Source organism: Myiozetetes cayanensis, unplaced genomic scaffold (genome assembly GCF_022539395.1).
Source record: "Myiozetetes cayanensis isolate MyiCay16 unplaced genomic scaffold, myiCay2020 scf9, whole genome shotgun sequence".
NCBI classification, from domain to species: Eukaryota; Metazoa; Chordata; class Aves; order Passeriformes; family Tyrannidae; genus Myiozetetes; species Myiozetetes cayanensis.
The window spans coordinates 21,284,686-21,310,673 of NW_026088185.1; the positions used below are offsets into that span (position 1 = coordinate 21,284,686).

Here is a 25,988-nt window from a genome sequence, read left to right on the forward strand (position 1 = left end):
GCAATGATGATTAATAAAGTCTACCAGAGGTATTCTTTCATTTGTAGTACCAAGAAACTTCCATCAAGTGCTAACAAAGTAAGCAGGGAGCAATTTTAGGGTTAATTCAAAGTCAAAGACAATCATGGACACACATCCTCCAATGCCTCCTTTTATTCACTGAGATTTTAAGGCCCAGGTTTAGCAGATGGAAGCTCTCTGGGTGGTGGCATGCTGCTGCTACTGCAGTATTTTGTCCTGTGTCATCAGCACCATGCTTGTGTGAGAACAGCACGTTTGCAAGTAGCAAAGAACCCCAGGGAGATGAACAAGAGGGTGAGCAAAGCACAACTGACTCCAATTGTCTCAGTCTGCACCTTTTTTTCTGAGAGCTGATGCCACAAAACCAGTTTCTCCCAATAGAGAAACAAACAGCATCCTAAATATTGTTTGGGCACACCTTTCAGAATAATTTCACAGACGCTTTTATAAATAAATTACACAGGCAATAGACAACTCCAACATGGTAAAAAGGGCAACAGTGAAGCACCTGGTAAAAGCAAAAATCTGACAGCACAGGATCAATTCTGCTGCTGCAGGGAGCCCAAGGAGTAACATTCACAACATTGAAGGCAGCTGACAAAGATTTGTTTACTCTGTCAGAAGCTGAGTTGCACTACAGAAGGTTGTATATCTGCATTACAGTCTGTCAGTGCACGCTGTAGCCCTCCAGCAGCTGGGGAGGCACAACAGGCATTACCTGTTCCTGAGTTAGTCACAGATCTTGGCAACGCCATTTGAAAATCATGTCAGTGTTATGGAATTGTAAGTATGAACAACACAAGCAGCTCAAGTGTTTCAGAAGTCATATACAAATTTACGAAGAGGGAAAAAAAAATAAAAAGCTACAAAATCTGAACATCAGAAATCCTGACATTAATTCTGAGGTCTGAATAAGTTTGAATAAATTTTCACAGTAAGGAGACTTGGACAGTCAGATTTTTTAATGATCTTGAAATTATCTTTCATTTTCTAACCGTGGAAAAACACAAATGTAGTTTCTGCTTATTTCAGTGAATTTTATTAGCAATGGGTATGTCAGAATTAATTGTCAGATGCATCATAAATAGTGTCTCATGTTCAGCCAGTACAAATCAATTCAGTTGCAATGAAAAGAATACATTTATTTCAGTTCAGTTCAACCAAATACACGGTCCCCCGCGTTGCTTCTTGTTGTAAACATAAGGCACATTAATGACAATGTAAACATAAGTGTAAACACTCATTCTTAACATAGCAAAAACATGGGAGACAAGCATGCAGGTATGTCCTGCAAACGAGAGGCAGAGTCAGAAGCTTTGGAAGGGCTCAGTACTCCCTCTGCTGTTCTCTCTTGTTTAAGACATCGTCATGCCACAACAAGCAATAGTTTTATTGGTAAGCTGCAGGGCCCTCTTGAATGCCTCTGTAATCAGTATGTTTAAATATTCCCACTCCTAGTCATGAGTTAACTGATGTCATATTACTTCTCTAGGCTTGAATCCCAAATGACTGCTGATATCCAAACCATCCTGCAGCTTCTGCAAAGGCAGTCAGCACTCATTCCACCTGCCTATAGCATGGTGACTGCAGGTGCAGAGTATCAACAGTCAGCAGTTCGGGCGATACAAAAGCTTCAGCCTTCAGCATCCATTAAAACAGACAGAAGTTTCAGTCCTTCATCTCAGGTAATTATATGTACAATAAGATCAAAATAGGTTTGCTAATCTTTTTATCTTATGATGGAAGAAATCCATATCAATCCGCGTGCTTGGTCACTCGTTTAGGTATGAAATTATTGCTTTGAGCTAACACCTGCAGAGGGGGCTTAGACACCACAGTTTCAGAGGCCAGATTTTCTATGAGGGTTGTAGAGATTTATACAATGATCTCACAATCAGACTAATTTCCTTTATTGACATGTTCTTCATGTAAGTTAGCAGAAAAGGTAGATATTAGACACAGCTCTAAGAAACAAAGACATTCCAAGCATTGGACTTGCCTACATAGGTTCATCTGCCATAGGTCCCATTCATGAAGTCCTGAGAAGCAGCATGACTATGTTTTCCTCAAGGTACAGACCAGACAAGTCCAGCTGATGCAGCATGATGGTTATACGCATATGGAACTGTGAAGGGCTAAACCCGTTCTTGTGTTCAGTCCCTGACTATTGCTGGAAATACAAACATACAGAGACGTGACATAGCTGTGTTTCCTGGTAAAAATTCTCCATTGCAGTTCTTTTCAGGCAAAATTTGATAATTTTCCAAATTTGTTCAGGATTACCGGAGTTTAACAGCTTAGAGGTGTGGCTTATGATTTTCAAACAGGTTTCTGAATGTCTACAAATGTCTGAATGTCTAGGAATCCTAAATCAGTCATATAGCATACAATTAGCAAATCCAGCATGCTCAACTGTGTAGCTCATATGTATGCTGGGACACATATGGGCACAGTAAGTTTAACACATCCAGAAGGCATCAGTTTACATAGCAGTAGTTTTCAGAACTGTAAACCCACCATGCATGTACCTGTACAAAACATACACAAATATCAAAGTCTGAACAGAGGTGTGCCATGCTGTGCAAACATCAACAGGCGCACTGCACACTTCACATAGATTCCAACTTTAAAAGTGAAGAAGAATTGAGTGCTGAGACTGGAATCCAAAATGGTTAGAATGTTCAGAATTATGCCACTCTGGAGTATGCTCTGAAACAAAAAATCAAATTCAAGAATGTTGAGATCCATACTCTTATGCTGGGTTTCAAGAGTACTCAGCCCTTCAGAAAGAGCTGCTTATATGTGTATATTTTGTTGTCATATGAAGAAGTCTGAGGAGAGGAAAAGATATCCAGGCTTCTACAATTAATCAACAGAATTGCATTCAATTACATTAAATCAATCGCAGTACCATGTAAAAATATTTCAGAACACTGCTTAATTTTCAAAGTCGGTTTTCTATCAACTATCTTAATGTGCTAATTTTGAGCAGAACAAGAGCCTGGAAGAGATCAATTTAATTATTAACATCTTGTTTCTTCTCATCCCTTCCAGTGCCCTGAACTTCTAGATGTTGAAAAATCGAAACTTAAATCCAAAGAATCCCTCTCAAGTGGAGTGCATCTGAACACAGCCTCAGAAGACAACCTGGCTTCTTTTTTAGACCAAGAACGTGACCAGTCTGTAGAGCGGCCCCCACAGCATTGTAAACCTTGTCTCCCGCCAATTAGGCACCCTTCCTTGCCAGAATCTTCACTAAGCACTGTAGGAATCTTGAGTCTTCATAGGCATGTTTCTGATCCTGGTCTTCCTGGGAAATAGTACTTTTATACTATTACTTCACATAAAAATGTAAGTGCTTTTAATGGCTGTTTTTCCTTTTTTTTTTTTTTGTATTTAAATCCTCTATACTTGACTCAGGGGCTACAAGGAATATACCATTATATGCAAAAGTACTGTATATTTTCCTAAATCTAAAGCTTGTAAGGTAAAGTTGAGCAGTTCTGATGTAAATATATATATACACACACTAATTGTATGTTCCAAATATAAAACTGCCAGCATTCTCAAGGCACCTTAAATTTTTATTTTTTTTTAATAACATGCATGTTCTGAGATTACAGTTTACGTTGCATGGAGATTACCATTTACTGCTGTCATGGAAATAGTATTTTATTGTGGATATGTCTTCAGAGCAAACAGGAGACCAATAACAATAATTCACATAGAAATACTCCTACCTGACCAAGCTAAAATTCAAGCAAAATCCTCTTTTAGCTCACTTTTGAAAACTGATTTATCTTTCTTTCAGTGAGCTTTCTATAATAAATCACAATTAGTCTGAATCTAAAGAAAGAATAAGGTAACCAAGTATTCTGGGCTTGAAACAATTGGGACAGAGAAAACTGCCTCCTTCCTAACAAGTTGAAGTAGGTAGGACAGTATTTTAATAGACAGGACAACTCCGCCGCATGCTGGAAAGCATCACCATAGGTTACATCCACAAAATTGCATTAATTGAATAATTTGTTTCCACTACATTTTGGTTTTGGGGTTTTGTATTGTTTTTCTTTTTCTTTTTTTTTTAATTGCATCATAGAAGTTAGCTGTGATGAGCAGACAGGTACTCTACATCTGTCACACAAACATAATCAAATGCAATAAACCTAATTTCTATATAATACAGAAGACTGTGTTCCTTTTGTTCAATGCAAATTATTAACAATATGTTTAATTTAAAAATACTTCACAGATTTTTGTGTTATAATTAGTAAGGTGGTTGTTTGCAGTTACCTCTTTTTACTGACTGGCCCCTCCCAATGATCCTGGATAGGGCATATCTGTATGTGAACACACACATACACCACGCACACATTCCTGTATGTGTGCATGTGTGTATTTTATATATGTACATAGGTGTGTATGTATGTGTATGTGTATATATATTTATATACACACGTACACACAAGTATGTGTATATATACCTACACTAACATGTAGGAGTATAGATATAGAGCTATATATATATATGTATATATGTAAAATCACTTTCAGGAACAATTGTAAACTTTCTTATTACAAAATGAGTAAGCTTAGCTTGTGTCCAAAGCTGAATTAGAATAAAATTATTTAAGGTCTGTAGGCTTTAAATACAGTATGTACTGTATGTGCATAATGCTTTGTGAATACTTAGATTTAATTTTATTAAAATATTATTCTGCTTCAAATGTTGTGTTTATTTTTAAATGAAATTACTTTTTTATTAATGTTTTTAAATATTTTTAAATGGTCACATGATTTTCTAACCTTTTAGCTTTGATGTGAAATTCCTCTGGGAAGAGAACTGGTTTCAGAAAAGCACATAATCCAGTTAGTGGGGGAGCACTTCAATCTTAACTAAAACCAAACTAAACCCTCTGTTCTAAACCAGTACTACAGAGAGATGTGATAGCGGTTGTCCCTTCCACAGAGACATATATTGTATGTTGGGGTTGGAATGAAACATGACATTTCCAGTCATACACAGCCAGTAGACTAACCCAAGGTGGATGAATCTTCCCTCATTTAAAATCAGTGTGTGTTGAGCTACTGAGCAAGGTTCTGCTTTACCTTTGCTTTTAAAGATACAAAAATGCAGTGAATGCCTTTGTAAACGAAAAGATAAACCAACCCTTCCCACAAAAGATGAAATTTTCTTCTGCCTCGTGCTACTGTTGATTGTTGAAAGGTCCGAATGCTACAACATGCTGACTGCTCTAACTTCTACCACGACTCCAGGAGGTCTGCACTGCTCAGTGCCTTGCAGGATCAGATCCTAGGGACCATTCAGAATCTCTGCCTGCATATACTGCATTGAGATGGGAGTTCTGAATAACAGATAGCTACTGCACTTTTTTTTTGCCTTTTTTTTTTTATATATTTTTTAATAGCAAGTGTTAATGACTTCTGCTCTATCTCAGTCTGGTAACTATATTAATGTCTACTACAAGGAACAGGTTAGTACATTTCCTAAAAAAGTATTTGTGCTTATGCTACATTCTAAAAAGTCTGGCATAAATTAAAAATAAAATCAATGAAAAAAGTATAATGCATGAGCATTGCTTTCCAAAATGTCTTTTGTCCAATTTCATCACTTGGTATTTCACATTGATGCAAAGAGACTCAGCAAAACAGGTGGACTGGGAAAGGAGCACTGGGGAAGAGGAGGAGCTACAACTACTGCAGTTAGTCCAAATGAAGGAAAAGTTCCATTCCTTACTCCTTTTCTTGGCTCAAAGAGGCTTTGTTCCTTCCCTTCTTTTTGTATCAAGAAGAAAAATCTCTAATGGGGAAAACTAAGGGAGACTTTATAATATTATGTAGATTCTAAGCTACCTAGACATCTACCAAGGAATGCAGAAACAAAACATGGAAGTTTGGTGGCAATACTTGAACTGCCTCTTCTCTGCCAAAGAAAAATCTGCCTTCTCAGGCATCTTGTTGTTGAGGTTCAGTGAAGTACATGAAAACTTTTTTCTTCCAGAAGCAGGTACAAACCACTTATTTTGAAAATGTGTTCATTTTCTAAACAGCAAAAATTGCCCCTTTTATTTGTGGTTATTTTGTTGGTGTTTTGGCATTCCTGTTTGTCTGGGTTTTGGTGGGGGGGTGTGTGTTTGGTTGGTTAGTTTGTTGATTTTTCTGAAGGGGTGGGTCTACCTTTAAGGCCAGTCTGTTCTGACTTGATAGAAATGGGTCTGTGTTATCCAAATCAAACTGGGAATATTGTTAAGGGTTGTATACCCACACATTACAATACACAGCATCTAAATCTTTAGAAGCTTTCAGAAATTTAGGAGGTAAGTTTTGGGTTTGCTTGAACTTAGGAACTTGGCTATGTACATTTAAAACCTGTGGCTGAAAGTTATGTATAAATTATAAGCTGTAGATACAGAAAAGTCTCCTGGAAATTCAAGAATAGCTAATGTAGTTGAAGTACCAAAGCAATTGGGACAATCACTCCAAATGTGAGAGATGAGACCATACAAATCAGCAGAGCTCTTCATGAAGTTCTTTGGCTCCCACCAGTTATGGGTCTAGTTCAAGATTTAAAGCAAAGGACAGATTGTGATGCTTTTCAATAGGTAAGCTGTGCAGCAACCTAAACCATTTGAATGTGCACGTTCATCTACAGGCATAACTTTACAGTAATACACATTAGTCCTGTGTCTTGACATGCACAGCTCTGCTGTTTCCAGGAAGCTGGATGCCCAACTGCATGTCTTTCTCTCCTTCCATGTTCCCATTCTGTTCACTCAACAAACACGTTTTCTGGTCTCCCATCTCACTGCTGCTGCCAGCAGATGAACCTGTCTTCCCTCTTTCTCCTGCAGATTGTGTCCTAGCAATCTCCTCCCCTGGTGAGAACTCATCAGAGCTCCTATCTGAGTCGCCAGCATCATAACATATAAAAGCTGAAAGCACTGCTTTGCACACCTTGCAGAGGTGAAGCAGCAGGAGTTTTTACCACTGATGAATTGCATTTCCTCACATTTGCACTGCTGATCTCTAAAATGCTGGACACAAACAGAATTCTTACGCTGTTAACACATGTCTACACTGCACGCTGCAGTGACTTGCAGTGAGGTGCTGTGCACTGCTGTGCTCAGTCATCATCTATGCAACATCACACTAGCTGGAATAAACAAGTTGCATTATTTTTATATAAATCTCTCTCAGAAACAGTATTGTTGTGGGATAAATACACGACTTGATTTACCACCACTACATACACAACAAAACAAACACACAAACATCCCATCTGCACACACAGAACCCAAGCAAGTCCTGTGGGCTTCTGAGACCAAACAAGGAAGGCTCATGTGCCCTCCAAATAAGGTGCTGAAGGCAAAAGAACAAATAGCGAGGGGAAAAAAAGACATGATACTTTCTTCAGAAATCTTTCAAAGGAAACTTGCATAAAGCAGAAATAAAAAAGTAATGATGAAGTAAGAATGAAAGCTGACATAAGTAGACAATTAAATGACAAACATTTAAAGGACAAACAAATTAAGTTCCTCTAAAAAAGAAGCCTCCAGCTGAAGGAAGTTCCTCTGAGAGCAGAATGCTGTAGCGCATCTCAACATGACAATCAGCTGAGGGCACAATTTGAATTTCAGAAAATTCCAGGCTGGGAAAGGACCTCTAGAGACAGCTGGCTTCCTTTTAAAAGGAATGCATTAAATCAAGGACCCTGTCAAGCCAAGTGTTGAATATTTCAATTGAGGAAACTCCCACTACTTCTCTGGGCAATATATTCCAACGTCTAATTCTTTCTAGACTGGATTTTCTTACACCTAGAATATTTTTTTCTTACACCTGGACATAATCTCCCCTGAAGAAATGTGTTCCAATTGCTCCTTGTTCTGTGTACCCCAGTGAAGAGGGATCCAACTTTTAGAAGCTGGAAAACTGTTGTTTGAAAACAGGTTCCTTCACCTGGTGGGCAAGAGGCCAATCCACACACAGAGTCAAGGTATATGATTTATTTATAGTTCTGCACAGGATGGGGTACAGGTGGTAAATCCAACAAAGACAGCACCATGACTATCAACATTTTTAATACATTTTAGCAAGCAAAGCCATTAATGTTCATTGGCTACAAGTTACTTATTAATTAGTATTCTATCTTCTATTGGTTCAATGATTGCCTCACTTCTTATGCTAATAAGTCCACACGCTCTGTCTTTCTCTTCTTTTGAGTCAATGGGTTTCTTGAATCGGGAGTTACAATCGCCCCCTGCCGGAATTACCTTCTACCAGTCAGAGCTGATTTCAGCACAATTGCTGAGTTGGCTTTATTAGTTTCTTCCTTACCTTGAGAGTTCTCTCAAATATCCTTGAGGCCCGTACATTCTGTGTTCTTTGTGTCTGCTATCAGTGGTACGTCCTTCTCCCCAAGCTTTGTTAACCTCCTCCTAGCTCAGAGATCGTTGAAACATATCACACCCTAAACCAAGCCAATTCTACCAATAAGTAATTTATTTTTCTAACACCTGGACATCCGTGGTTGGAACTCCCTTGAGCCTTTTTTCTTCAGACTTTATAAATCCACGTCGTTGCAACATGTACCAGGCTCTCCGATCCTGTTGGCCCTCTGGACTCTCTCCAGTGCCCAAAACCCTGACACGCTGTGACCGGCCCGAGAAATTCGTGAGTAGGAAAGTGACAGACATGTTTATGTTTATGTTTATGTTTATGTTTATGTTTATGTTTATGTTTATGTTTATGTTTATGTTTATGTTTATGTTTATGTTTATGTTTATGACTGGCTTTTTTAACTCACGGTTACTGTTCAAGGTTCCGGTTTAAATGCTGAGGAGTGGCACTGAGCGGTGCCGTTCCCTGCGGGCGCGGCGCCTCCACCTTTCGTAAGCGAAACCGAAAGCGGCGCCGGCTCTGGAATTAAGTGGGGTCGTCCCGGCGCCCGCCGGAGGAGAGGCGGAGGGGGACAGGGGACTTGCTGAGCCCAAGGCCGAGTCCGGACCCGCCTGCGGAGTCCCGGTATCGGCAGCGCTCCCCCGGCCGAGCTCCGGACCGCGCCCCGCGCCGTCCGCCCGCAGCCGCGGAGGAGCCCCGGGCGCCGCCAGCGCAGCCATGGAAGAGGGGGACCGGGACGAGCGGTTCCTCTACATGATCTCCTGCTTCAGGTCGCGGCTGAAGCAGTTCATCCAGGTGCAGCCCGTGCTGGACCAGCTCCCCTTGCTGAGCGCGGAGGAGAGGGAGAAGGTGCGGGCGGCCGTCCTGCAGCGGGGCGAGGTGGCGGGGGCCGAGGAGCTGCTGCGGGCCGTGGAGCGGGGACCCCGCGGCTGCGGCTGGTTCCACGAGTTCCTGCAGGCGCTGGAGCACGGCGGCTGTAGCCTGGCCGCCTGCTACGCCAACCCCAGCCTCAGCCAGCTGCCCTCGCCGGCCGAGGAGGCCGACCACGACCTCTGCGTGCACCTGGTGCAGCTGCTCCACAGCGCGCTGGTGGACAGGATGCAGCCCGTGCAGGTGGCCGAGAAGTGCCTGGAAATGGGCATCTTCAGGGAGGAGGACCTGGATCGGGTAAGTGGCCCGCCTGCCAGGTTGGGTGCCAGGCAGTGTCACAGAGACTGCCGAGCCCCAGCGTCTGTTGGGCACGTAGGAAACCGCAACTAGAAATGGCCTAGTAACTGCAAAAATGAACAGAGAGTACCCAAACTTGGGGGAAAAGACAAATGGCTCCAGGTAAGCCAGTGAAGACTGTTGACAGCAGGACAGCAGGTGGGATGCCAGCTAAGAACCTGCGAAAGAAAAATGCCATGAACCAAGTCACTGGAAGAAATATGCCAGCCTTTGCTGTTACTCATTATTTTGCCACAGGCCTTAGGTTCAGGAGATGAAGTGTCATTAAGTATCTTCTGGCCCCTGAACCATACCAGGAAGTAGTGATGGCCTGTAAAGTCCTAAAGAATCATAGAATCAGATGGGTTGGAAAGGACCTCTGAGATCATCAAGTCCAATCCTTGATCCACTACCACTACAGTGGTAGAACACTTAAATTAAAATAAAGCAAGACTTTGTCTCCCCTTTTTTTACCTTATAGGTTCACTAAAGACTGTCCTAGTAGACAGTGAGGTGAACAGAAATACCAGTTTGACAAGAACGAGGAAGTGTTAACCTTTGATAAAAACATTTGCCAGTGTTTATCCCATTTGGCTAAGAATGACTGACCTGGAGCGTGAAACTTACTTGAAACCCAGGAAAATGTATATCCTGAAATGGTGTTAGAACACATTAAATTAATAATTGCCATAGCAATAAGGGGGAAACTGGTAAACTAAGGGTGATGCTACATCACATTTGCACTCTGAGCCTTCACATCCACTTTTGAGGTAGTTTTATACTCTCATTTAAATGACAGTAACATACATAGCTTTGTCTTGTGACTGTCAAGTAGCAGCAAGAATCAGCTACACACTAATGAATCACAAGTCAAGCATGGTAACACACAGGTGTATGCAGAGGCATTTTAGGAGGTTATCAGCTCCATTCCCTGGTAATGGTCCCTGTGATCCACCAGACCTTCCTTCTGCCTCTGGTATTTCCATTAAGCCATTCATTACTCTTCACAGTCCTGTCAGTTTCAACTCCAGCAGAGGCTGGTCTTTCCTAATGCCTCTTTCTACTCCCGCTTCCCACGCACTTCCTTTTAGTGTTCAGTCTCAGTCAGGTGTTCCCATTTCCTTTTATATCAGAATGGGTGATTTGTGAGCCTTGAGAAAATTACCCTTGAGGACTGAACACCTGTCTCAGGCTTCTTTGCTCTTGGGATTGTTTAATTTCTCATGTGATTGCATGTCAAGTTCTGCTTGTGACAGCCTTGGGACACTGTTCCATAACTTCTTTGAGGGCAGTAGTGACTTTCTAGAAGCTTAGTTACTGTATTTTTAAGTGGGAATTGAGATGATAAAGCCAGAGTTCAAGCAGGGAAATGTTCTATTTTATGTATGAGGTCATGTTACAGATTAAGTCTGAGTTTTGGTAAACTGTGTGACATGACTTCTCCTTAATCAAGGTTACTTATTCCCTAAACCAGTCTGAACACCAATTATTATTCCACAATACTAATAATTATTATATACTTCTTATTATTGTAACCATTATCTAGGTACTACCAGTCTCTCCAATTAAATTTCAGATCTCATAAGTCTTATATATCCTACTTGAAACCATATGGGATAAACACGAGGTTGGACAAAACTGCAGTAAGTCTCGTCTGATTGGGGGCAAGTCCGTTTCATATATTTATTTTTAAGTATGTTTTAATGATGACAGGGAAATGCTTTTGTACCTAGACTATTCTTACTAACTTCCTCAAACCATTTCCAAAGTCTGTATGATGATTGATTGTGGGTTTTTTTCACCAGATCCACACTGCTACTGACAATCTTGGGAACAAGGAGGGTGCAAGGGAACTTCTGAGCAGAATAGTGCGGAAGAAAGATTGGTTCTCTCCCTTTTTAATTGCTCTCCGTGAAACCCAACATGAAGACCTGGCAAATGAATTAAGTGGAAATACAGGAGGTAATAATCTTATTTCACTACTACTGATTGTTTTAATATCTTTTTTTTTTTTTGCAATGCTATTTAAGAAACAGTAATGTAAGGGTCCCATAGTATTGATTTTACTGTGACCCTAGGACTAATGTTTTTGCTTGTCCAGGGATTTCAAAATAAAGTTATTTAACAGCTTAAGCAATACATTTTGAAACACTAAAAAATTCTTACTAAGCAATATGAGAATTACAATAGTATGTATTCAGTTGAAATTAAACTGAATCCTTACTTTTTATAACCCATTGGTTTTCAGTGTGATGTTTTTCTAATCACTCATAAAAATATATTCTGAAGATTAATTTGAACAAACAAAACAGACCTTACCTGGATTTCTCTTTCAATACAAACATAAGTATATAGAACATATATACTTAAGTATATAAGTATATATACTTATAAGTATAGTATGTATATCAATAATAGAATAAACTATTAAAACAGCCACTACTTTTTATTCCTGAATAATGATTACAATATTGTAAAGTTATAACAGTGCTCCCCTGGATTCTAAAATATAAAGAAGAAGCAGCCCCCAAATACTCTATCCCTCATTTTTGCTGTACTCCACATATATTTTATAAGATTTTTGAGACTAAAGTTTTGTAACAGATTTCTCATTTATCAGCTTCAGCCTGCTCACCTGAGAAGCTGACCAGAACTATGTCTGTGCTTTTAGTTGCTGCATATGGGTCAATGCCATGAGACTGGGGTAAGAGGAGCCTGAAGGTTTTGGACAGGAATCAGCCTATGTACTGCCAGACACAGATGTGCAGCTACCATATTTGAGTATGCAGTTCAAAGAGCATTGCAGTCTGCAGGACAAGACCAACCAAGTTGAAGCCTCAGAAGATCATTCTGAGTGAAACTCAGATCCTGGGAATGGCTCAGTAACTCAGCAGCTAATGTGTTCCTAATTTTAATTCTGGTTCTCAGTTTCATTCAGAGTAGCAAGTATTTCACAAACATGCAAATTATTAATATTCTTTTCATATTTTTATTTTCAATTCTTTTCAAATTTTGCGTGTCTAAATTCTCAGTACAATGCCGAGAATTTAGGGTTAAACTTAAGTTTAATTCAGTTGTTTGATGGAATACTGAATGAATGCATTTATTCCACAGTTTCTCTGTAATCTTGGACAATGCAGGCCCTAAAAGAAACTGTACAGACTAATATAAAATTAAATTGTGTGGCTCTTACCAGAGGATAAGTAATTTTCCATGTATGCAATCCTATATGTGAGGAGATACATAAGGAGTGTGGTTCTGGAGCATCCACTGACATAAGATCATGACAGGAAACACTGAGAACAGGTTCATTGGGTACTGGGGAAGGAGAAGACTGGTGCTACATTTTAGCACTACAGGTTTATCATCAATGATTTGTTACAATAAAACCCATTGTTATTAGCAGACGCCTACCTGTAGAAATTGAGAACTTTATAAAAATAAATCTTTTTTTTTAAATTTAATTTCTAATTACAGAGTAATGTCTTAATGTTTATAAAAATGTCAAAATTCCAAACTATAGTATTTAAGTCAAGACCTAGAGGGTATGTTATGCTGTTATGTACATGATGAATACAGGTTAGTTCTATGTTTTCTGTGCTCCACACTAAAACAAATGAAGTGTTTTATATTGCTTTAGAATTTCTATTTGTTTTCTAGGAACAGAGAATAGACAAAGTGAGATGAAGGAACAGTACAAATGAAGAAACAGAAATTACAAGCCAACCACGATATGCCATAGTGGAGGATTTGAAACAGCAAGAAAATGTGATTGATAGTTTCAGCAGTGAGAACGATGTATTGGAAACATCCATGGGAGAGAATTCTGTAGATTCAGGTTTGTTCACTAAGTGTTATTTTGTGCTGGTACCAGTTAAACTTCAGTAGCGGCAGGTAACTGAGAGAACTTAGTACAAATTTTTAGAAATTGTTGTGGCCTGTTGTTCACGCAGATCTACTTTTAAAAACATGTCTTGGGAGTTGATTAAGAGCAACAGCAATTAACAGCAATAATGTCCAAACATAGCTGGGAACCAGTGGTTCAAACATATGCTGCATGATTAAAGAGCCGTTCATGTGTGTTACAAGTTCAGATGGAACTCAAACAATAGTTACAACTGAGACAAATCTTGTCTGAAATTATTCTAGTGAATTTACTCAACCGAAGGAGTAAGACAGTTAAGACTGCTCTTTTTCTATCAAACATGAATAAATTTTTAAAAAGTTGGCTCTGAAAAAGTGCAGCCTTTCAGTGTACAACAGTAGTAGCCTATTTCGTACTTATCATGATATTAACAGCATATCACAATGCTTCATAGCAAATAGTGAATTATTGACGACAGCAAAAATACCAGCTTGGTTTTCCTGGATTAGAACATTATTTGGCAGTATAAAGAAGAGATGGCAAATATTTAATGACAATTACAAAATGGATTAGACTGAATTATCCTCATTGTTAGCTGGAATCCTTCCTGGGCAAGGCTAAGGCTCTTACTGGGCCTCACTAAGGGTAGGTTTCATTGCTGTTAGCCTGATCTTCTACTTGACTCTAGTCAGGTTAAGGGTTACAGATAATTAGATCTATTAGTTATTAACTAGCCTGCCACAAGCTAATTCTGGACAGAAAACTACGATCTCCTCAGCAATGAACTGTACTGAAATGAATATATAATTCTACTATCAGTTTGTGCAGGTGAGCAGATCGGTTCAATTAAATGGTCCTAAGAGTGTACCAGTACAGGGATTCTGTCATTTTGGTTCGGATTGACTTCAGTCTGGTGTGGACTGTGTACCTGCAAGTGGCTGGAACACATGAAACATTTGGGTTCAGCTGACAGTGAATTTCTTCTCACCTAAACCAGCTCTGATATGAACCAAAGTAGTGTAAGTGGGGACAATTGACAGATTCACTGTAAACATGCACTTCTGACTTGAACTAAAGCAGCAGAGCAGATGCAGTGTAACAAGGGCTGCCAGGAGACAGTGCTGCATGGACGTGGCTGCAGAGGAACAGGCTCCCATCAGCCATCTTGAAGTGCTGTACGCTTCGATCTCTGTGTGCTTGTGCACTCACTTAACTGCACTCAACTCTTTTTCCATTTCCATCCTTTCTTGTGATCTGGTAAGACTGTATTTTTAAACCAGGCAGTTGAAAACTGGAGCCCAGATTCTACTTCCAAATATGCTGGGAACCTACCTGATTTCCAGTTTGATGCTGTCAGGTGTTGTCAGTTTTGCAGTACGTTGCCGCCATTCTTTCATGTCTTGAGAAGGACACATTTCAAGCAGGAAGAAACTTTTTCAAATCACTTGAAATTAATCCAATTTGCATTGTATCTGAAACCTCCTCTGACCTGTTTATTTGAGTAGCTGAAACAGTGGGAGTCAGAAGGTATGAGAGCAGTAGGGTCATTAAAAAAAAAATAGAAATCGATCATTTAGCCTAAGAGATAACTAGAGAAAAATTGTGTATACAAAAACACAGGTAAGAAACAACACATACACAAAGCAACACAAAAGCAAATAAGTTTGCAAGGTCAGAAGTGAAACATTTGGATTAAGCTACAGTTAGTTACCTGCATAAACAACAATTTAAACAATAGCAGTTCTGTTTTTCAAGGCTTGTTTTCATTGCATTCCATTGTCTTTATATTTACTAATTAGTCAGTGCAAAGTGACTGAAAATCTTTCTGTGGAATATTCTATGTTACAATGTGCAAGAAGCACTCTAAAGGAAGATTAGCAAAAGTGGTGAAAACAGCTGTTATAATATAAACTCTTTTATCTTCATGGTTTTGGAAATGCTTATTGGTTTGTTTGTTTGTTTTCTTAAATTTATTTTAAAATACAAGAAAGGTGAGATAGTTGAAAAAGGAGAATGTTATTCACCTTCATTTGGAGGATGATTATTTTGCATTTCACTTCACCACTGATGTTTTCTGTTGAGATATTATAGTGTAATGCATGCTGCACGTTGTTTTTCAGATAATTATTTACAAAACACTTTATGAATGAATATTTTTACGCCTTTCATTAGGTCATTTTAGATGGGAGATCATATGAAATAGATACAGAGAATTTTAATTTTGTCCTCTCTTTCTTATCCTATATGGATTCCTAGAAAGCGAAAATGAGATATAGCAGTATCATCTTCATTTTCACTAATGCTACTTTGAACGTGGCTTATGACTGGTCAGGCTTTCTTCTTTTTTTTTTTTTTTTTTTTTTTTTTTTTTTGCAATTCTGTTGATTGCACTGATTTCCAGGAGACTAGGCTTTTTTGGAGAACAATAAATTGGGAAAAATATGGGTATAGACCATATTAGGGTATTCACTGGAAAGAACTTGATAGAACACAAGTTCACTGATTAAGCAGAACATGAGTCAGTGAGTGATTTCGTATGCACACTGTAGGTTCAGTTGCAGAGTGCTGTAGGTAAGCTGGCCTAAGCTTACCTTAAGGTAAGTGCAGGATGGGGCAGTTTGTAACATTTTCCAGAAGAACTGCATATCTCTTTAGGTATTGAAAGGACTGATTTTGGGAAAACCCAGCCGTTTCAATTACCTTGGTGAACGAAAAAAGTCAGTGTAACACATTGATCGCCCAGCAGAGGGAGAGCTCAGCACGGGAATGTCCCCACGGACTTCCCAGGCAGGGCGGCCCCGTCCCGGTGCTACTTTTGCTTGCGAACCGTTTGGAAGATTTAATAATTTATCACTGCTTGTATTTACCTGGGAACTGTGGTTTTCTCTTTTCCTGTTACATGAAGAAACTTTTAAAAAAACCACCAAAAAAACAAAACAAAACAAAACCACCACAACGCGAGAATTCTGGTTTTGTTTTTATTCTACTACAGGTATAGCTCTCATGGCTTACAGGGAGTGAAAGAGAATGTTCAGCTTGCCAGCAACTTTTTTTTGGCTTTTCACTCTTCTGAAAAGATAAAATAGGATAGAGAGGATCGTGCAGGTGCTCATGTCTGGACCCTTGCTTTCAAGCATATGCTGCCTGGCCCACATTGCCTTACCTCTGCCATGTTTTAGATTTTAATTTTCCACTCCATATTTTCTTCCAAAAGAAAATTAATTATGTTGTTCACATTTTTATCTTTACCAAAGACAAAAAAAATTGTTCCTTAGCCATCCCTGCCTGATAACCATCTAGCCTATTTTAACAGCTTAGGGAGTGAGCAAACAATATGCTTTTGCTATTAGTATTTGTACAGCAAATATACTATACTGTATTTGTTTGTGGTTTTCATTTAGAGTCAGATGTCTCCATAGGAGATGGAAGTGTCCGTAACTTCAATGAAAAACTGGGCCAGAGCTGCACAACAGGTGATTCAGGTATGTTTCCCTTGTGTTATTTAGAAATTGCAAAATAAGCTCTGGAGGGGAAGCACTCTGGGAATGGTCTGGAACAAAAATCAGTGGAAGGCTTTCACTGTGAACACTAGTTCATTGTATTTAGATGTCAGATTTATCCTCATTTTGTTGGAAAACAGATGCCATTTTTAAGTGTCTGGACCTAAGTCCTAGCCCCCAAAAGAGTCGATTTACTGAGCTTGTCTGAGTAGGTCTCTAGACATTGTCATCATACAAAACAGTCAGAGAGACAGAATGATTAAATCACATAGGCTGAAGAGACTTAAAGAAGTCATCCAGTGCAGTCACCTGTACAGATATTCACAGTGCTGCCACATAGACATGTGTCTTTAGCTCTCAGAAAGGAGCTGGATTGTGCCTGGGCCCTACACAGGGTAAGTGAGAGGGAGTAGGACATGTTTTAGAAGTATCTAATAATGAGCAAAAGCATTTCCAGGGTACCTGCAGAACAGTAATGAAGGTCCACTTTCTACCTAAGTAATTTAGTAGCCCCAATTGTAAAAGCAACCTAATCAGTCGGGGTTACTATCTGAAGACCTTTGCAAATCTCACATTTAAACACGTGCAACTTTTAAATACAGTTTTAAACCAGATATTGGGCTGTGTTTACATAATATTTAGCAGACAGATATTATCTTGCTATATATAGTCTGAGCCCAATTAAACACTGCTGTTGTAAAATGACATCCCAATATATTGGTTGGTTGGTTGGTTGGTTGGTTTTGTTTTGGTTTTGTTTTTTTTTTTTAGTCTTAGACCTGAGGCAGAACAAATTTGCAGCTGTCCATCATGGTGATCAGCCTGTTTGCCTACACAGAATTCAAAAGCTACTCTTTGGAATCTAACCTTTCTAAAATTTGTGTTGGGACTGTGTCATGTAAAAGGGCAATTTCAGTACCTTTCAGGCCAGCTCTACCTAATAAACCTATAAACATCATGCAAATGCTGTATAGCATATGCCTGTAAAATGCTTACTATAAATACTTTTAAAATAGTTTCAAGCTTTTTAAATATTAATATCCACATAATTTATAAGTACACAGAAATTTCAGGATAGCTCAGATCTAAATTGTTACACTCTAGCTAAGATTTTAGTCTTCATATTGCTAACTCCTGAGAATACACTTTACACTTCTGCATGAACTGAGGAGACTCATCAGTCACATTGTATTTGTTTCCTCACTGTGTCACATGAACTGTCTGGGCATGGAAACTTCTCTGTTCTGGTGGTCACACTGTGTTGTCAGTCAGGTCAATCCAGGCTACTGGTGTGTGGCAGCACATGTGTGTGTGTCTGGCCTGATTCTTTTAAGATTCCTGAAATATCTCCCATTAAGTAAATTGGGCATTTACTATGTCTAGTAATCCAGCATACAGAACAGATTTTTTTTCCAGGGTTTACTTGCTAAATGTTCTGTTTACATGTGGGTTTTAAAAACAACTAGTTAAAAAGTTTTTAAAAACATTCATGCTTTTTAATAATGCCTAGTAAACTCAGCAAGAGCAACTAAGCATCTGCTAAGGAGATGCAGATGAACTTTGTGATATTTATGGATTTTATAATTTGAAATTTTGCAGTAAGGCTGCTGTATTAACAAAGATGTTTGGATAGCGTCTTAATACATTGATATGATTTGGATTTTAATGCAAAGAATCATGTGGATTCAGTTGCAGTTTTCTGTGCAAGGATCATTTCACATTTAAGAAAAACGGAATTAACAATTCACAGGAGTCTTGTACAAAGGCAGACAACTTCCCTGAAGTTAAACTGTGCATTATGAAAATCCTTTAATTATTACATTTTTTAATCTGTGAAAAGATTCCTGTGTGAGCCTTTGTCTAAACAGGGGCTGAGGAAGTTAGGAGAAAGCTAAGTTAAATATTTTTTAGGCCTAGACTGTTAATTGAGGATGTTAAGGAACTAAAATTTAACCAAACAGATGGGTGATAAAGTGCTAGTTTCAATATGATTGAACTATTGAATTTAGCCAACCAGAAAGCAAACAACGTTCTTCCTCAAAAGAGAGTAGTAGAAGTCAGATAAGTGACAGCAAGTACTCTCTCGTGCAAATTTCCCTGTGTTCCAGGTAGCCCTGCACTCACACTAAAAGGCAAAACAAGCAAAAAACACTTAAGAGTGGCATTCGGATGTTTCCATCAGCAGTATTTTATCAAGCTTCATTACTTTTTGTTAGTTTAATTTTATTTAATGGAATCAGGAATACTAAAAAAATACACTTTGTGTGTAATGTCTCAGTGATAATAAAATCCTCATGATTCTTCACCAAATGATATCAGGAAACAAAACTATATGGGTTTTTTTCTCTCATTTTTAGTCTAGTAGAATGAATTTGTACCTTTTCTTCTCTGAGGGCAGTTAATACATGGAAGATGATCTGAACATATTTGTAGAGAAAAAAAAACCAAAAAACAAAACACAAAAGCTCCATTGAAATAAATCCTTCTGATATTAAGGTGTACTGACTCCGTAAATATATGCAGACTCAAGAGACTTGATATGCTTTTTTTACTGCTTGAAGTAATTCAACAACATTTTTCTACTTTTAAGTTTTGAACACTGTTTGTTTCTTCTGTGAGACACAGATCTAAACTCCACCATTGCATTTTAAATGAGAGATGGAAGGCTTTGACCTTAGGTGACAAATGACTTTTTAATGAACAGCTCAGTTGCATTATGTATGAGTAAGGCTAAGAAGCAACGTAATCTACCATGAATAGGTGTGATATGTTCTGCAGTTACCTGTATCTTGTATGGACAGTTGAATTTTCTTATCTGTTTGATCTTTATATTTTATAACTCCCTTCATCATTTTTAAGTGGTCCCTATCTCTTTTTCTCTCTACGGCTCCACTCTTGGAAGTATTTAAAAAGATAGCTCCCTTGTGACCAAATAAATTTCAGTATTGACGAAGGAGAACGTCACATAAATGTGACTAGATTATAATAAATACTGCAGCTCTGAACACAACTTTTGTTGGTCCCAGTGTTACTGAACTGTATCTTTGAATTCATACATAATAGCAGTCATGTCAACATAGACAGGTGAAGACATACTGTGGCTTATTCCACCTGTTCTGGTTGGTGATTGGATATAAGCAGTTCTGATCCAGAGTTGCACAGGTCCACAGACTAACATTGTCTGTCCTAATATGCCCTGTTTCTGTTTGTTCAGATGAGGGTTTTAATAGTAAATCAGTATTTTTCTCTTTGAAATTTTTTTCAATATTCTGATATGTTTGACGCCTCCTGTTTGATACTTATATTTCTTTCTACCCTTAGATGAAGATGAAGAGGAGAGGAGAGCTTCCCCTGAGCCAGATCTGACCCTGAGAGATTACCAGATGGAAGTTGCAAAGCCAGCACTGAGTGGGGAGAATATTATAATATGTCTCCCTACAGGCACTGGTAAAACCAGGGTGGCTGTTTACATTACCAAGGATCACTTGGATAAGAAGAAAAGAGCGTCAGAACCTGGAAAAGTCATAGTACTCGTTAATAAGGTATGTTGGTCCACTTTTTTAAGACTAGTATTTTTTAAACATAATGCATTGTTAATATAGACATTGTAAAATGAATATTAACACAATTCTCAGCTTCTGTAGATATAACTGTATTAAAGGCACACAGCTCTAGACTATCATCTCCTTTGCATCATTATCCTAGTGCATGCTCAAATTATTTCAGTTTACCCCACTGCAAGTGCAAATTGAGATGTGCCCTAATAACTACATTATTTTAAAGAGTAAAATTTCAAATCAGAATTAATTAAAAAAATATTTTTCACATTTTGTGTTTCAGTTTGGTAATGAAGGCCATCTAAAGAGTCTCACAGTAGTTAAGGAATATTTTTTCAGATTTTCTGATAGTGGCTGTATATTTTACAGTTAAATTTAGCACATATAAATTAATCCTCTAAATGTAATATTAAAATATAGAAATACATTTAAGAACTTTATTTAAATAATAAACAATATCCATATCCTCTTATAAGAATGCCAGAGCATGCATGGCTTGTTCATTCTTTTTGAGGCACAGTTAAGCCAAGTTTCTTGAGACAAAAAAGATTTCACGGAAGAAGCTGGAGGGGAGAAATAGATTTGGGGATTTTTACTGCTTGGTTTTGTTTTGTTCAGCTAACAACATTCTGGCAAACAGGCATGTATTTTTACTCCTGTGTATAATCTGGTTTAAATTCTTTGGAAACTTTTGTTCAGGTACCATTGGTAGAACAGCATTTAGAATCAGAGTTTCATCCATTCCTGAAGCATTGGTATCAGGTTATTGGTTTAAGTGGTGATACTCAACTGAAAATCTCATTTCCTGAAGTTGTCAGAAAAAATGATGTCATCATCTGTACAGCACAGATCCTTGAGAATTCACTCATAAATGCAGACAAAGAAGATGAAGAAGGTGTCCACTTATCAGGCAAGTTTTTAATTCTGAAATTTTTACAGAAGGAATAAAAGTATGTCTCAAGTCTGGAAAATTGCATAGTAAAAATGTGTCACATTCAGTAGGTTCTTTCGATTTAGCTGTTTTATAACTGCAAGTGGGAGTCAAAACCAAATCTTAAATAATGAGCATGCAATTTTTTCAAGCCAAAATTAGACTCTTATAGTTCATTTGTACTAAATATTTATTATGTTTCCTATTTTATCTCACTCAAGCACAAGTTCATGCAAATACAGTCATACAGGTTCCACTTTCCAAGCCTGGTAGAGCACTGAGTCATATCACATAGAAACCATAGACAGGATGAGAAAAATCATGATAAAAACTCATATGTAGTTTGTAGTTGGAGAAATATAATGGAACACAAGATAAAAGTCAATCTGTTTTAAAAGTAGTATTCTTTAAACTCTTAAAATTTTGCTAATGTACAGTGATATTACTTATAATGTGTGTCTCTTTGAGCTTGGAAGATGTAATAGTTTCCTACAACAGATGAAGGAAATTGAAGAAAACAAAATATAGACAAGGCAAGATTGTTTTCCCAAAATACTAAAGTGGCAGGTATCTATGGGAGATCAGAAAAGAAGTGGTATTATGTGCCAGTGACATACAAATAATGGAACAGTTGATGACTTCAGCTCCAGGATCTGGGCTGCAGTGACCTTCCTCTGTGAGATGTTAACTTCTCCCTCTATTTGCATGCAATCAAATCCTTTTTAGATGGGGCAGGATGTAGCTGAGGGGAGAGCTATGATATTCAAAATAATGTACCTGAGATAAAAGAAGTACTACTCTGGGTATTACAGAGAAAGCAGGGAAACCTGAGAATCAGTCTGTGTCTGTCAGTGCCTGGTGCTGACAGCAGTATTGCTTGATCCAAACTAACTCCTGAAGAGGCACTTGGGGACATCAGAATTGCCTCCCCCACTTCAGAATGCATTGTTATTAGCCTAGGCAGAGTACCAGAGATTTTCTTATCCTTGTTTCCTTTCCAGTGCATCTAAGTTAATAAACTTTCCTAAATCTGATTAATTTTGTAATCTTTATAAATATAGAGTCATCTAAACATTTCTGCTGGAACTGCAGACCAGTTTAGAGTTGGGCTGAATCCCAACCAGCTTGTGTAACAAAGTGGGTTTTAAATGGGTTGCACACCTTACCAAGTTTCCTTCATAAGGAGCTACATTTTTTTCCAGAGCTGAGGTGGCCCTGCACCTCATTTTTTTCTCCATGCTATTACACCTGTGCTAGGAAGTTTAGCTGGACCAAAGCCAAACAAGCATGAACAAAGCCAGCTCCATTTCTATGGCTGTGACTTGGTTAACTTGTAGCCTATATGAAGCATCCTAATTAGTTGTAAATTTTTTTATTCCAAATTTCTGTGCTTTCTTTTTTTCATCTGTTTCCACAGAGGTCTGCATTGCATGTAATGTGGAATTCCAGCCTTAGTGAAATGCAGGGGGGTCTCTTAATTGTATTTTACCAAATGTTTACCCTTTTTGCCAAGGTCTAAAATACACTGTGTAGACTTTCTAAAAGCTGTGTATCACCTTCCATAGGAGAAACACATCACTTCTGGTGGGTTAGTTTGTCCACAAGTAATTATAGAAATATGCATTACAGACATAATGGTCAAAATCAAAGGGAGTAAGTTCATGTTGGCAAAATAACTGAGAAACTGCTAGTACTGCTTCTGAAGTCTTGCAATAGGTAGAAATCTTAGAAATAAATAGGAATTTAGATTTGAAACTACATCACTTCAGTCCAAACTGCCTTCGTGATCCACTTGTGTGACGACAGTCAGCTTTACCCAGTGACATGGACCACTGGTTTGCTTTCCTAGCACTAGTCTTTGGTGTAGCCTTCAAATAAAACTTCCCTTCTTTAGTCTCCACCTTTCTTTATGTTCTTCAAAGAAAGGCTAACTGAGACTGATGTACTTCTCTGTTAGTTTTCAACTTCTGCTACCAACTGTTGCAAACTCATTTGTAGTGATGCAACAGTTTGAGCACATCATTGTGTAAACAAGGCCATGGAAGTTGTCCAGATTAAAAAAACCCTACATGTGAGTGTTTAACCCTGATCATTTCCATGACCTTCTTTACAGTCATATCCACAAACATTCCTCAAAATGTTGGAAACAGTGTTGAATTAGAGAGTTATGGGCCAGGTACAGAAAGAATGGGAGCTCCATAAACCAGTTCCGCTGCTATAGAAAGAGAGAAATGCTCATGAGCGCTGCAAAACAGAACATTGAAATAATATGTCACTGGCTGCATATGCAGATGGATTAAAGATATGTTTTCTGTATTTTTGAGACATTTAAAATTTTAAAAAATCTTATTTTTCCTTATTGTATTGTACATTACTTGTTGCATGTAAATACGATCTGACTAAAATGCACATAAAACCTCTCTGAATTTTCATTAGTTTCCTCTGCTACAAAAGATAGGTGAGTGGTAGTGCTCCCACTAATCTGTTTGTTCTTTCCAATAGCACATCCATAAAGTAATATGAATCTTTTACTTGGACACAAATAGGCAGGAAATCTCTGTGTTGCTACAAAATGGGAGCGTATTTGGACCACAGTAAGCCTTTCAAAAATGTCTGAAAGGCTTCTAACATGTTATGTATCTTCTCATAAACAAACAGTATGTAGTTTGTCAGACACGGTTATGATATAAAAGATGGTATTGAGTTCAGCTATGATATGTTCTTATCACTGGCTATTAAAAATCTCTCTCTGAAATTCTTTGTATCATCAGATTTGTTTTGCAAAATTAGAAAAGCTTTTCCCATTACGTGAAATGTAAAACCACTTGACATATCAGGACTGCAGGAAAGATTCCAGAGTTCATTAAATATGTACAGCTTCCATCCATGCCTTCCTCCAGCACTACAATTTCCATATTTCTAATACATTAATTAGTCAATACCATCCTTACCATTTATAAGATTTAATCACACAAATTCTACATTTGAAATGAAATTATTAATTTTAGGATTTTTTTGTTGTTTTTTCCAGATTTTTCCCTTATCATTATTGATGAGTGTCATCACACTCAGAAGGAAGGTGTCTACAACAATATAATGCGACGTTACTTAAAAGAAAAGATGAAGAACAGGAAGCTGGCAAAAGAAAACAAACCACTGATCTCACAGCCTCAGGTTCTGGGACTTACAGCCTCACCTGGTGTAGGAGGTGCAACATCCTATTCAAAAGCTGAAGACCATATTCTGAAAGTAAATAGCCCTCACACTTGCAAACCATCAAAGAGACATTGACTTGTTCAAGTAAAACTTTTAAAGTTGGCATTAGGCTCCAAACACACAATCTGATTTGGGTTTTTTTTCATGTGTTTGTGGAAGTTCAGCTCATAGCCATTCAGAAAATTGACCCACTACAAATTAATAGAAATCCATGCACAAATAAAGTTTACTTTATGGGAAAATAGGGTTGGTGAAAAGGGAAGTAAAAAGATTGCTTTATTTGAAAAACATTCTGCAGTTAAGATCAAGGCAAGAAATCCACAATGTAGTACAGTTTTATAGTTACTAAAAATTTTATTTTTCCATTGATAGATTATAATTTACTGTGTATTCCTAAATACTAGACAGATGATGGTATTTTACACCTGCATATCTAGAGTGACTAAGCTGAGCTTTTGTGTGGATCCAAGAAAATGAAAAACAACCTTGAATACTTATACAAAGCAGAAACCACTTGTGAGATACTGGTAGCATACAAATGTGTTTTTTTTTTTAGTTAGAATTACTCACCGAGAAGGGAGTATTGTGGAGTTGCATGAACACCGGACTAGAGATAATTTGTTAAATTCTATACTTAAAGAAACTATATTGTACTTGAAATTAATTTAATTTACATTAGTAATACAAAAGCCCTGTACTCCAGTGAAATCTCCTGACTAGTAATTTCCACAAGAACAGAATGTGATATTGAATAGGTGAGACCTACAGGAAGCTTTTATTCTGTATCGAAGTAGATAGAATTGCGAGGTATTTTGACACAACTTACTTTCAATGGAAAAAGCAGAAAACTCCTTTTCATCAGCTCTGAAATTCTAGTGGTAGGATGCTGTGGTTTATATCTAAAGAAATGTAATCCAAATATGCAAGGTGAAATAAATAACTACAGCTGAAGACATTACAAAGGTTATCTGCCAGACTTCCTTTCTTGGTTTTTTTGCTCATGAAAATTTTAAGGTTTCACCTTATTACTTGAGACTCAATGACAGACATATATGTAGTTTCTCCTTGGAATAGATCAAAAGCAGAAAAGTCCAGTTCAGTTGTGCAGTTAGCACAGAAATGCTCTCTGCCTTCCTGTTCCAAGAATCATAATTTCAAATTATTTTCTATCCTTATAACAGGTCTTACTTTTATAATTAATCCTGAATTTTTTTTTAAATTTTTTTTATTTCACCATTGTTTGTATTTATTTTGTGCTCCAAAATCTACTTTTC

General features: G+C 37.9%; 2 protein-coding genes across 7 annotated transcripts in view; both read left to right on the forward strand.

Moving 5' to 3' along the window:
- The window catches only part of KCNH7 (potassium voltage-gated channel subfamily H member 7), a 223,531-nt gene extending 218,783 nt beyond the window's left edge, over nt 1-4,748 (forward strand). For all 6 annotated transcript variants that reach the window (XM_050339735.1, XM_050339737.1, XM_050339736.1 and 3 more), the window contains 2 exons: nt 1,514-1,706; nt 3,076-4,748. In XM_050339735.1, the coding sequence (XP_050195692.1) occupies nt 1,514-1,706; nt 3,076-3,342 (460 nt within the window). In that variant the 3' untranslated portion in view covers nt 3,343-4,748. The remainder of the gene's footprint in view (nt 1-1,513; nt 1,707-3,075) is intronic.
- A 4,195-nt stretch (nt 4,749-8,943) lies between these two features.
- The window catches only part of IFIH1 (interferon induced with helicase C domain 1), a 28,689-nt gene continuing 11,644 nt past the window's right edge, over nt 8,944-25,988 (forward strand). The window contains 8 exon segments of the mRNA XM_050340003.1: nt 8,944-9,606; nt 11,451-11,607; nt 13,306-13,334; nt 13,336-13,483; nt 16,912-16,992; nt 20,332-20,552; nt 21,267-21,477; nt 24,530-24,747. Coding sequence (XP_050195960.1) covers nt 9,157-9,606; nt 11,451-11,607; nt 13,306-13,334; nt 13,336-13,483; nt 16,912-16,992; nt 20,332-20,552; nt 21,267-21,477; nt 24,530-24,747 — 1,515 coding nt within the window. The 5' untranslated portion in view covers nt 8,944-9,156.